Source organism: Lipotes vexillifer, unplaced genomic scaffold, assembly GCF_000442215.2.
Source record: "Lipotes vexillifer unplaced genomic scaffold, Lipotes_vexillifer_v1.1 scaffold6, whole genome shotgun sequence".
NCBI lineage: Eukaryota > Metazoa > Chordata > Mammalia > Artiodactyla > Lipotidae > Lipotes > Lipotes vexillifer.
Genome location: NW_006799037.1, coordinates 1,804,375 through 1,817,497, shown reverse-complemented (window position 1 = coordinate 1,817,497; position 13,123 = coordinate 1,804,375). Strand labels below are relative to the sequence as shown.

The following is a 13,123-nucleotide window of genomic DNA, read 5'->3' as shown; positions in this document are numbered from 1 at the left end:
CCCCCCCCCCCCCCACTGCCCAAAGTCATCTTTGTAAAAAACTCACAGCGACCGTGTCATTGTCCTACTTGAAATCTTTAAACGACTCTCCACGTGCACAGGATCAGGCATAAAGTCCGGTGTTAGACGTGGATCTAAGGTTTCTCCTCCAGCCACATCTCCAGCCCCACTGCCCACCATCCTTGTTTTGGAGGCTCTGCAGACAGCGTGGACTTCGGGGAACTGCCCTGAGCTCCCGGTTCGCACCAGGCTGTTTCTCGTCTCTGTGTGTTGGCCCATTTTGTCCTCTCTGCTTGGAATTCCTCCCAAAACCTCTTCCCCAGCCTCCACCCTTACCAATTCTTCTCCATCGTTTTAGACTCAGCTCCAGCGACCTCTTTTCTAGAAGCCAGCGCCAGCTGGGGAGAAAGCCCCTTTTTGCCTGCGTGTCTCTGTCATTGCATCATCACCCTGTAAGACAATGTTCCGTTGTCTGAAAGTCTCTCTCTCGTTAGACCAGTGAGTCTCAAATCTGGCTGAACTTTAAAATCACTTGGCCTCCACCCCAGAGATTATGATTTAATTGGTTTGGAAGGGGACTTTTTTTTTTTTTTTTTTAAAGAAAGCTCTTTGGGGATTTTAATGTCCATCCAGGGCTGAGAACCACCTCACTAGACCATGGGCTCTCTGAGGACAGATTTTATTATTCATATCTGTGTCACCAGGCCTAGCACAAGGTGGGGCACGTGGTCAGGGCTCAGTAAAACCTCACTAATTCTTGTTAACAAATGAATCTGCTGGCCATATGTGTGATCCCTTTTTCCCTCGGTCAGTGGCTCCTAAAAGCAGATCTACAGACCAACTGCATCAGAATCACTTGGAGACCTTTTAAAAAATACTGATTCTGGGTCTCATCCTCAGAGATTTTGATGAGGAGGTGTATAGTGGTACCAGAATCTGTAAAAAGCTCCCCAGGTGCTGGTTTGGGGAAACCAGGTTTGGGTGACACTAGTTTAGCTAATCCTGCTTATCTTTCCAAACTCACCCTTAGCAACACCTACTCCAGGAAGCCTTCCTTGACTGCTCTCCTCCCTTTCCCCTTCATCCTGGCTGCCCCACACCAGGGGATGGACTAAGGGCCCCTCTTCCATCGTCCCTCAGCACTCTCTGCTTCCCGCCGTGCTTCACACTGTGTGCAGAGAGTCTGTTTACTTGTCTGGATCTTCCAGACTCTGCTTTCAAGCAGACTGTGACTTCTTCCTATTCGTATGCATGATGTTTGGGACAGCGCCTGACACAGTCTAGGCACTCAAAAAAGATGAGTTGAAAAAGAAGAGGGAGGAAATGTGGGTGCTGCATTCCTCCATGTTTTCCCCAGTAATTTCCCCAGCTGCCCTTGATTGTGGCGGCATCTCGATACATTCTGTTCAGTCACAGGCACGTGTGTTCCCGATTTACTTAACCTTTCGTCTACAGCATCCCAACTGCAAACGTAGAGCTGGAACCCTTCACCCCTGCCTAGTGGCTCCTTGGAGAATTAAATAAGTTAATATGTGGAAAGACTTTGATCAGTGCTTGGCAAATGGAAAGCACTAGAGAAGTGTTAACTCTTGTTGTCGACGTGATCACCTGCACCCTCTGCATTCCCTCCCCAGCTTTAAAATGCCCTTGCTGGGCAGTCATCCTCCCTCGCTTCCTTCTATGCAGAGTCCTTCCTGGGCCTTGCACTGAACAGAACCAGCTCTCTCACTCACTCCGTAATCACATTCAGTCCCAAGCTTTTGGAAATCCAGAGGAGCCTTCCACTCATGCAGCCTATACTTTAATTGAAAATCAGTTTGCTTATCAACAAACAAAGTCAGTCTGCAGCAAAGCATCAATATTTTCTTATACAGGGTTCAGGAACTTTAGACGCGCCCCTGCTTCCTCTTACCCGAAGACAGGCTGAGTGCCAAGGATGACTCACCACGGTTCTTAGGCAACAGCCCTTCTTGGCGTTTGGCTACAAGGAATTTTGTGTCCGGCTGCACACACAGGCAGGAATACTGGACAGCTTTTTGTGTGGCTAAGTACATTAGTGTCCTAGGGCTGCCAGAACAAATTACCACAAACTGGTGGCTTAAAACAACAGAAATGTGTTCTGTCACAGTTCTGGAGGCCAGAAGCCCCAAATCAAGGTGCTGTCAGGGCTGTGCTCCCTCCAGAGGCTCTGGGGGAGGATCCTTCCTTGCCTTTTCCAGCTTGTGGTGGCTCTAGGGGTTCCTTGGCTTGTAGATGTATCTTTCCATTCTCTGCCTCTGTCTCTGTGTGTTCAAGCCTCCCTCTCCTTTCTCTTATGAAGATGTAGGCTCATCCTAAATCCAGAATGACTTCATCTCAAGATCGCTAGTTAATTATATCAGCAAGATCCTATTTCCAAATAAGGTCACGTTTGGAGGTTCTGGGCGGACATGATGCCGGGGAGGGACACTATTCAGCCCTCTACACTATTTGGCAAAGGGGGAAGATACCGTTATTGTTTTCTAATAATAAAGGTCGAGGTGACCTTCTCTGAGAATGTTTGCTTATTTCTCAATTTCCTCCCCCTGCTCTGAAAAAGAGTTTGATGCAGTTTACAGTAAACGCACAGTACAGATGTGGTGAACCGTTAAAATGGAAAGGCAGAAGTCCACGAATAAACAGGAAGGGGAAAAAGGGACACGATATCCAGACATGTAAGCTGAGCAAAACTCTGGTTCTCGAGTCTCCTAGAAGTTAGAGATGGACTCCTGATGGATTGTCTCTCTCCGACTTTTGATTAGATTATAAGTAGAGAGACAAACCTTCCTTTGATCCTGAATGTAGAAAGGAAGTTTTCCCATGGGAACCTAGATTTTTAGGAAAAGGCAGAGGCCTTGCTGAGGTAGGTTCTTCTAGTTGCTTTCCGTAAAAGCTGAGGCAGTGTTAATTTGTCATCCCATAAAGGCACGTATAGCGTGAAGTGAGAAGACCTGGGTCCAGGCAAATAGCTTTGTGATGTGAGGATAAAGTGCAGAGAAGTTTAAAGAGTTAATACTTAACAGACGTCTTGGGGTAGGGGAGGGGTGAGCAGGATACATTTATTCTCAGTTGCTAAGTTCACTATTTCATAAATATTGTTTCAACTCGGTCTCATCAATATAGTTCAGGCGCAGCGCTAGACTGTGGGTACAGAGATCAGCAGAACATGTTTCCTGATCGTCAGGGAGCCGGGGTCCAGCAGAGAAAGGCCAAGTAGCAGTTGCTGGGAGGGCTCCCGGCAGGAGCCAGGGAGCAGACCCATCAGAGACAAGGTCATCAAGAAATATTCAAAAGGTATATCCTCACTGAAATTGCACCGTAGGAGTCTGGAACTTAAACCTTCAGGCTGTGGCAGGTTCAAATTTTTACATGACCTGAACTCTGGTGGGCAAAAATAAATGTATTTCTTCTATATCTACATTTTTTTTTCACTCAAGCCCCTGTTCACTGATATCAAAAATGTGTTCTGATCATGTCCAGATACATGCAGCAGCCATCTTTGTGATTTTTCCCAGACATTTCAGACTTAAACTGTCAATTTCATTATTTTCCCAACCCCCGTAACTTGACCCCGGAGTTGGTGGCAGAACCAGATGGGGTAACACTGCCAGCATGTGGGCTGCAGTGTCAGTGGGAGAGAGCTGTATGTGCTTCCCCGTCCTCCTCTGTCTCTGCTCTGGGCTTATGTCTCATGAGGTACCACGTGCCCCTCTGATCCCTGGCTCCATGGTGTCATCCTCTGAGATGTCACCCATCGCCATCTGATCCCCCGCTGGAGGGACCCCTTTCCATCCTCTGCTGTGGCATCAGCTCTTAGCTGCTTCTGTGCCCCGTTCAACAGCTGGGGTGCAAGCCCAGGGCTTCCCCTCTGCTCTGGGACCACAAGAAACGTAGGGGCTTCTCTCTTGCTCTCACTCAAGGACACATCCATGTCTTCATGTCTACTCCTTGTCTGCTGCATGTCGATGGCTCAAGGGCCACCTCTCTGGTACACCTGGGAAGTGAGAGACACAATGCTGTCTATGCTAAGCCCCCAGGCCTAAAGAGATAGGCTGCTTCTCTCATAGGGACTTGGTCTTAAGAGGCAGAAGGGCAGGCTCCTAAAAATGCGCCGGGTAAATTTTAATGCACAAACGCCAGACCCAGGTTGATTGGGTTCAACTCTCAGGTCCACCACTTATTAGCTGTGGGACTCTGGGCAAGTCACCCAGGAGGTCACTGAACCTCCCTTTGTCTCAACTCTTCATCTGTAAAATGAGGATTATATTGTACTCCCTCATAGGTTTAAATGGGACCATGTACATAAGTTTAATATAAGTAAAATATAAATATATGTGCCTGTCTCATGCAGAGCACAGCCTGACACATTGTGTTATGTAAGACTTAGCTGCCATGATCCTTAGGAATAGTAATATAATTAGCATTATTCCATCTTCAACTCTTTCCCTTCCCTCTTCCTCTCCCCTAGCAGTTCAGAATCTCTCATCTTTTCTCTTGAGGGAGAGAAAACCTTAATCAGACTGTATTATTCCCATTTCTTTCACTTATACAAAGACTACAGCTCTTTTTTTTCTTTTAGTGATTTTTAAGGATTTGCATCTTTATTTTCAATGGCCTTTGATGACAGTCCCCATCAGTGCTGATCTGATGTTTCACAGACCAAACGGGGACGGTTATGGGGCCAAGGCACACGTTGGGAAGTGCATGAGTTACATTCCCAGGTTGTCCCTTCACCAGACAGTCTCCAGAACCATGGTTGGGGAGGTTCAGGGAAAAGCTGTGCCCTGGTGGTGGCTGAATCTCTGTGTTTGCATCCTGTGCAGGACTCAGGAATCGACATCGGGGACATCACTGCAAGGAAGGCTCTGAGAAAACAGCTGCAGTGCAAGACCTTCCGGTGGTACCTGGTCAGCGTGTACCCAGAGATGAGGATGTACTCAGACATCATTGCCTATGGGGTGGTAAGGAGCTCGCCCCTCGGGGTTTCTCCCAGACACAGACAGAGAGCAGGACCAGAGAGAGGTGTGGAGAGTCAGGGAGGGGAAGAGACTCTTGGCCCCCAGTATGGGACCTGTGGTAGACCTGTGGACAAGAGACTGATTTCTGGAGCTGAGTGTGAGACAGCCTATGCTTTCATAGCCCAGACCTCTCCATTCCCTTGAGAGAGGTGCTTAGTCTCTCCTTTACAGTCCTAAGCAATTCAGCTCTGGCCCCAAACCTGCATATCCCAATTAATAAAACAAAAACCTGAAGTCAGGTTAAGATTGCAAGACAACGTAACAAACGCCACTGTTCCTCAAGCATGGGTGCCTGAAGTTCTACCAACCAGCCTTCATGCCTCCCCCACCCACGGGGCTACGTCTTTCACTCACACAGAGCCTCCTGGTAAGGCATTCTGGGAAATATAACCTTCCTGAGTTTGCTGTATTTTGAGGGATGTTTTAGTACCACTTATTGATTGGCAGCGAGCAGTTCCCCTAGCAGAGGCAGCAAGATGGAGGGACAGAGCAGAGGGTTTGGACCTGGTTCCAATCTTGACCCAGCCACTTCCTGGGCAAGTCTCTTAATATCTATTGGCCTTAGTTTCTTCATATGTTAAGTGTGGTAAAATAATACTGTCCTCGTGGGTAGAAGAAAGTCTCGGATACATAAATGTATTTTGTGTCTAAGGTTAAAATACTTTGAACATTATAAACTCTCCCATTCTTCCAATATCCCCAAGACCATACAACTCTTAAGGTATTTTAAATACCTGAGGGCTTCCCTGGTGGCGCAGTGGTTGAGAGTCCGCCTGCCGATGCAGGGGATGATATTTGGTCATTTGTAGAGACGTGGATGCATCTAGAGACCGTCATACAGAGTGAAGTATGTCAGAAAGAGAAAAACAAATATCGTATATTAATGCATATATGTGGAACCTAAAAAATGGTACAGATGAACCAGTTTGCAGAGCAGAAATTGAGACACAGAAGTAGAGAACAAACATATGAACACCAAGGGGGGAAAGCGGCAGGGGTTTGGGGTTGTGGTGTGATGAATTGGGAGATTGGGACTGACATGTATACACTGAGGTGTATAAAATGGCTGACTAATAAAAAAAAAAAAAAATAAACAAACAAAAAAAAATAAATACCTGATTGAGTTTTGGATATCTCACCTGGTTTTTGCTGACTGAACAACATAAAGATTTTCTATGACAGTTAAGCCCTCAAAACTATCCCCTGGGGCCACCTGCCTTACCCCCACCCCCTGCTGTGTTACAGATGGGGAAACAGAGAGGCAAAGTGACTTGCCCATATTCACACAGTTAATCAACAGTGAAACTGAATCTAAAACATCAGCTTCTGATATCACTCTCATTCCTCCCTTTGCAGTGTCCCCTCAGACCTTTTAGATATCCCAGGATGAAAATTTGAAGGAAGAACTGAGGCCTCTTCCTTTGATGACCTGTGCTCAGAACTGAGTTCAAGGCCTGCCTCGGCAGGAACATTATGGGTACAACATCAGCCTGGGAAGAGAAGAATCCTTGCTGAAGGGGTGGCCTCAGTGTTCCCTGGGGGCCTCCCAACTCTCACATCCTAGGATTTTAAAGGAGACAGAGCCAAGGTCCCAGGAACTCCCCCCTGCCCACCCTCCTGCAGGGCCTCTGTTGTCCCCAGAGGCCAACCTGTAGGAGGGGGTCATATCTTCCCACAAGAGTCTCCATGGCATGGCTGACATGTCCTGAGAGAACCGCCCAGTAGCCTCTTGCCTCTCCATTTCCCAGGCTGGTATAATTCAGATGTCAGAAAACTCCTCAGCTGGCGCTGCCCAGCTGTTACCTGAGGCTCCAGATCCTGTCATCACCATGGAAACACACTGGACTGTGAGGTGCCCATCAGTCCCATCTACCTCCCCAGAACCATCCTGAGGATGCGGCAGTTACTGGTACCCCTACACTCAGCCCATAGCAAGTTGTGTGTGCTGCTTGGCCACTGTTGAACCCAGCCCAAACAGAATAGTTATGCTACTGTGGCTCCAGAGAAACTATTGGCCCAGACCTCTGGGAGCCAGGGCAAGCTTCTGGATTCATGATCTCACCAAGCTATCAGCTGTAGCTGAAGAGTATTAGTTAGCCAAACTCAGCCAGAGAAGCAGGGAAAGCAATAACAGTGGAGGTGTATGCACTCAGCCATTACAATTCTGGGTCTTGGCCCAGGGCATTCTTGTCTTCCAAGCAAAAGGGTCTCATCTTATGAGCACATACAGCAGGTTTACCATGTAGTCTCCTCACCACCACACCCAGAAACCTTTGGTTGGTCAAATAGTAAGTGGCATATACAGGGTTGTGATCCAGGTCTGTTTGAGTCCACAGCTGGGGCTGTTTTCACTCTGTTGTGCTGAAAAACATCCACTTGCCATCCCAGAGGGCTGAGCTGTGTCAGCCGTTCCTGGGCCTGGCGGAGGTCTCTGACCCCCTGCATGTTCATCTGCCAGCTGCTGTTCAGGGCCCAGCCAGGCCCCCTCCCTCCTGCCTCCTCAGCAGGCTGGGTTCTTACATGAGCAGAGATATGCTTGCTCGTCCAGGAGCATAATGAACTCTTAATGGGGGCAGTAAGGTGACAATGAGCAGGGCAGGATGCAGCACAAGAGGATTTCTGGGGCTGAATCTTTCTTCCTGGTGATTACTTTTATTCTGAAATGGAAAGACCAGATGTCTTCTCAGGAGCACGTTGTTTTTTTTTTTCTTTTTCCCTTCCAACTCATGCCTAAACTGCATTGCTCAGGTCAAATAACCCCCTGGGATTCTCAGGCCATTGTCAAGTCTATATAACCCTGCCCATTAATCCAGTAATAGGTCCCACTAATGTCTCCTGCAGGCTGAAGGGCCTGTGGGCCCCACTGTGTGGGCCTGGGCATCCGCCTGGATCACCGAGCTCCGGGCCTGGGAGATGGCATGGCTTTGGATAATCCCAGCTCTGGTGCTGACAGTAGAGATGGAGCAGCATCTGGAAACAGACGTGCCTGCTTCTGAACATTAGCTTTGCTACTTAATCACTATGTGACCTTGCCAGTTTGCAAAACCTGAAAGGTTATAGTCACATCACTTCATGGGGCGTCTTTCACAGTCTCAGGATTGTCTCCATTTGCATGATGGGAAGAGCTTGGACTTTGGAGACCGACAGACTCCAGCTCTGCCATTTGTCCAACTATGATGCCATTCATTCGCTGTTCATTTTCTTCATTCATTCACACATACTTACTGTGTAATATGTGCCAGGGCTGACCCACGTCGCAGGCAGTGAGAAAGCCTGAGAGCTAGTCTGGTGACTGATAGGGGAGAACGGGCAAGTGGAGAAGTGACAAGAATACAGCGTGTTAAGTGCTGCAATCAGAGAAATGGAGGTGTTGGCCTCACACCCAGATGTGAGTCAGGAAAGGCTTCCAGAGTGACAGAGAAGCTGAGGACCACAGGAAGAGGAGGATTCAGTCAGGGAAAAGAGAAGGCCAGGGCAGAGGGCCCATGCAGTGGGAACAGCATGACAGACCGAGAGGTGTGCAGAGCTTCCTACTGTAACACACTTCTTGCACCCTTAAAAGAGGTGGTATTACCGATCTGGCTATGTTGTTTTGAGAATTAGGTGGGATGATGCATGGAAAGCACTTCACCTGGGACCTGGCACATAGATGCAGTCATAAAAGCTAGTTTCCCTGAACGGCCTTCAGAAAGGTTATAGCGGTAATAATAGCAGCTAACAATTATTGCACATTTGCTGTTTGTCAGGCCCTGTGCTGAGTACTTGTAGATATTGTTTCAGTTAATGCACAAACCTATGAGGTTGGCACTAGTATTATCCCTATCTGAGAGTGAAGGAAACAGACAAGGAATTATGTTGCTTTGTCCAAGGCCACACAGCTGGAGCCGGGATTCTATCTCAGCCCGTCTCTCCCAACTTCCTCAAAAGACCACCTACTTAATGGGGGATGGATGACACAGAGCCAAGGAGGACTTTATCAAAAGGCACCACCCACCCCTCATTCAGAGGCCAGCTTTGGGGATCCAGGGGAGATCCAAGTCTGACGTCAGGGCTTTCTGGAACTTTCTCTTTGCCGTAGAAGTTAGCAGGTCTCACTGATGGATTACAGTGTTCGGCTTCAGATGTGACACCCACCCCTCCGTGGGCTGTGGGAGAAGTCCAGAGAGTATTTGCATATGCTCCTCCCACACAGGCCAGCCAAGTAATTGGTTTATGAGAGAGGATTTGCTGCATCGATGCTTCTGGGGCCCTGCCTAGGGAACTGACACATGTTCACATTTCTGCAGAACCCCTAAACTTCAAGTTTGAGATTGAGCTGCTATCACGCAGTAAAGGAAAAAGGGAGCTCAAGAGAAAACAGTTTGGCTCTGTTCCTTGTCCCCTGTCAAGAACAGGGGTCGCATAGAGCACACGCGGGCCTCTGGTTATCTGTTCCATTTCGCACCCCTTAACTGGGTTCACTGCACTCCTGCCACGTCCATCAGGACTACGAAAACTTAGCTGCTGTCTGCCTCTGGCCTTCCCCAGATAGATGACCCACCTGTGGCCCATTGCCCTGGTCTCCCCTGGATTCTGATCTCCAGCCTCCTGTTGTGAACAGAGTGCTTTGATTGCTAAGAAGAGCTGTTGAAGCTAGCTCAAGTTTAGGTGGGTAAAGATACCACAAACTCTCTCATGGGCTTAGGAACTAAAGTACAGCTGGACAGGAGCACTTGAGCTGGGAAGCCACTCAAACCGCAACGGGGGCAGGATGATCTCTCTTGTTTCTAAATCTATCTGCCTCCTGCCTCATCTCCTCTTTGATCACAACTGGATTCCTCTGCTTGCATATGGCCCAACAGATCCACCACACCCAGTCTAAATGGCCTCACCATCCTAGTGGCCAGCACCCACTGACTATGGTGTCTGGTCTCTCATCTGGACTCCTAGGACAGAATAAGAGGATCATGAGATAGTCACATTCCAGAAAGAGAAGGATCAGGAGAGGGGAGGAAAGAAAGACAATTGTTAATTCATTCTAAGCTGTTTGTTGGTGCCCGACACGGTCTACTCAGCTATGGCATGGGAGCAGGACCATGTGGACCATAAGCTGCCCTTTCCAAAGGCTGAGAGTGAGCTTAAGCCAGAAGGGGACATTGAATATCCGCTTTCCTACCTAGATGTGGTAAGACATTGGTTCATGGTACCCAGACATTTGTTCTGTTGATTGCCATGTGCTTGTAGGTAAGGATAAGAGATACCTCTCTCTTCCCCTGCTCCCACTCTGGCCCCCTTCTCTCTTATTCTCCCACCAGACCTCCCACTCTGGAGAACCCTCATCAGCTGGGCCTCCGCTGGGGCCTGGCCAACCACTGCTGGATCTGCAGGAAGCAGAGAAGGCCTGGTCCTAGAGGATATCCCAGGCCTCCAAACAGCTGACACGTTGCCCACTTCCCCCAACCCTCAAGAACAAAGACTTCTATCCACGGACTTCTGAAGGCCATTATGCTACCCTTGTGCAAAAGGAGGGGGTGAAAAATCTAGTACTATCTCGTGTGTGTGCATGCATATCTTTTATTTTACCTAGACTATCCGCAAACCCAGCTTGCTGTTTAACAGCATCCTAATGCTTCTCTTCCAGAGGAGGCTGGTCTTCCCTCAGCACCCTGATGCAAGGCAAAAGCTGGTGCTTGTTGGTTTCCATAGTATTCGGAGGGCCTCGGATTGATCATGGAAGCAGAGCCTGTCTCAGTGGAATGCTTGTTTCTCCTGATTTAATGCATCTGTTTCTCTGTTCCTTTCTCTTCGGTGTGGCCGCCTCTCCTCTGGTGTTCAGCTGCAGAACTCTCTGAAGACTGATTTGTGTCTTGATCAGGGTCCAGACACAGAGAATATTCCTATCGTGTACATCTGCCACGGGATGACGCCCCAGGTGAGTGCTCTGAGAGATCTCCATGCACGTGTGTGTCTGGTGTGGGAAAGGAAAAGCTAAACTCTGTCATGGCTACTCTGGGCCCAGAGGCCTTGGGAGCTTTTCATTAGGAAGTATCCTCATGAGCAAAAAAGAGAGTCATACCTGCCATGCCTGGAAGGAGTCTGAAGGAGCAGATGCTGGGATGCCAGGATCCCCTGGGGTGGGGCACAAGGAAGGCGATACATCTCTAAAGAGGAACACCTGCCTCCGTTGGGGAGTCTGTGTGTAAATTACAGCCCTGGCTCTGGCAGCCATGCCTTTCCCTAGCAGGAGGGAACCCAAAGTTCCCCAGGTTCCCTGATGTCGCAGAGTCCCTTCGGAGTGCCACTACACAGCCTCGGGCTCTGCCCTTTAGTAGATCATAGCTGGGACCAAAATTTATAGCCATGAGATCCTTTCTAGCTCCTCTGACTTTCTGGTGGAGAATAAAGGGAAGCTACCAGGAAAGTAACTTGTCCCCCCAAAATTCTCCATTCATAGCCTAGGCTTCAGATATCTGAAGAGGTTGTTGAGACACTGGCAAGAGACACTGTTTATTCAACAGAGTACGGTGGGCAATTCTCGACCAAGAGTGCCGTAGACTGACCTGTTATGACTTGACATTTTCAGAGTTTACTTATCTTACCTCCAGAAGTGTACAGTGATTTTTAAAAGGTATCTTAGTATAGAAGATGTGTATATTTGTGCAATTGCAATTTAGTGCTTAAAAGAGTTGTTACCTGCCTAAACACACAGCTAAAGGGTATTGCGATGTGTGTGTACCCCGTGTACGATGCCGAGACTTCCCAGCAATTGTCCACTGTGATCTCCACCACCTTGTCCTTTTTGTGGGCCAAGCTGCTGTGACATCACCGAGTGGTCAGTCACAGGTCAGCAGATTGCACTGTCTTCACACCACACAGTATAGCAACTCATTCTCCATTATTACAATGGTGTGACTTTTTTTTTTTTAACATCTTTATTGGAGTATAATTGCTTTACAATGGTGTGTTAGTTTCAGCTTCACAACAAAATGAATCAGTTATATATATATATATGTTCCCATGTCTCTTCCCACTTGCGTCTCCCTCCCTCCCACCCTCCCTATCCCACCCCTCCAGGCGGTCACAGAGCACCGAGCTGATCTCCCTGTGCTATGTGGCTGCTTCCCACTAGCTATCTACCTTACGTTTGGTAATGTATATATGTCCATGCCTCTCTCTCGCTTTGTGGTGTGACATTTTTAATGAGTGACTATTTTATGTAAACTTTTTATTGACATAGAACATATATACAGAAAATAGAAAAATTATAAGTATACAGGATTAATGAATTTTCAGGGCAAACACACTCATGTAACCAGCACCCAGGTCAAGAAAAAACATTATTGCTTGATTTTGAATTTTATGTAAATAGCATCATAGGGTATATGCTTTCTCACGTTGGCATCTTTCTTCCATCATATCTGTAAGGTACTTCCTTACTGTTACGTGTAGTTGTAATCTGCTCATTTTTGTTACTATGTAGTGTTGCATCTTATGGATATACCATTTTCACTATATAGTCTACTGTTGATGGACAGTTGGGCTATTGCCAGGTTGGGAGTATTATGAATACTGCTGCTATGAACATCTTGTCCATGTCTTTTGGTGCACATATGTACTAATTTCTTTTGGATTTATACCTAGGAGTCGAATCATTGAGTCATAGGGTTGACATATGTTCCTTTTTAAAAAATTAGTTATCTATTTTATACATATTAGTGTATATATGTCAATCCCAATCTCCCAATTCATCCCCCCCGCCCAGCTTTCCACCCTTGGTGTCCATATGTTTGTTCTTTACATCTGTGTCTCTATTTCTGCCTTGCAAACCAGTATATGTTCATTTTCTGTAGACACTACCTACATTAGTCTGCTAGGGCTGCCATAATAGAATGCCATAGGCTGGGTAGCTTAAACCATAGAAATTTATTTTCTCAGTTATGAGGCTTAAAGTCCAAGATCAAAATGCCAGCTGAGGGGCTTCCCTGGTGGCGCAGTGGTTGAGAGTCCGCCTGCCGATGCAGGGGACACGGGGTCGTGGCCCGGTCCGGGAAGATCTCACGTGCCGCGGAGCGGCTGGGGCCCCGGGTGTTGGCCGGCGACGCCGGGGG

General features: G+C 47.8%; 1 protein-coding gene across 1 annotated transcript in view; it reads left to right on the top strand.

The window, feature by feature from the left end:
• The window catches only part of GALNT18 (polypeptide N-acetylgalactosaminyltransferase 18), a 355,083-nt gene that overhangs the window by 285,442 nt on the left and 56,518 nt on the right, over nucleotides 1-13,123 (top strand). Inside the window, exons 8-9 of the mRNA XM_007471405.1 lie at nucleotides 4,842-4,979; nucleotides 10,852-10,947. Coding sequence (XP_007471467.1) covers nucleotides 4,842-4,979; nucleotides 10,852-10,947 — 234 coding nt within the window. The remainder of the gene's footprint in view (nucleotides 1-4,841; nucleotides 4,980-10,851; nucleotides 10,948-13,123) is intronic.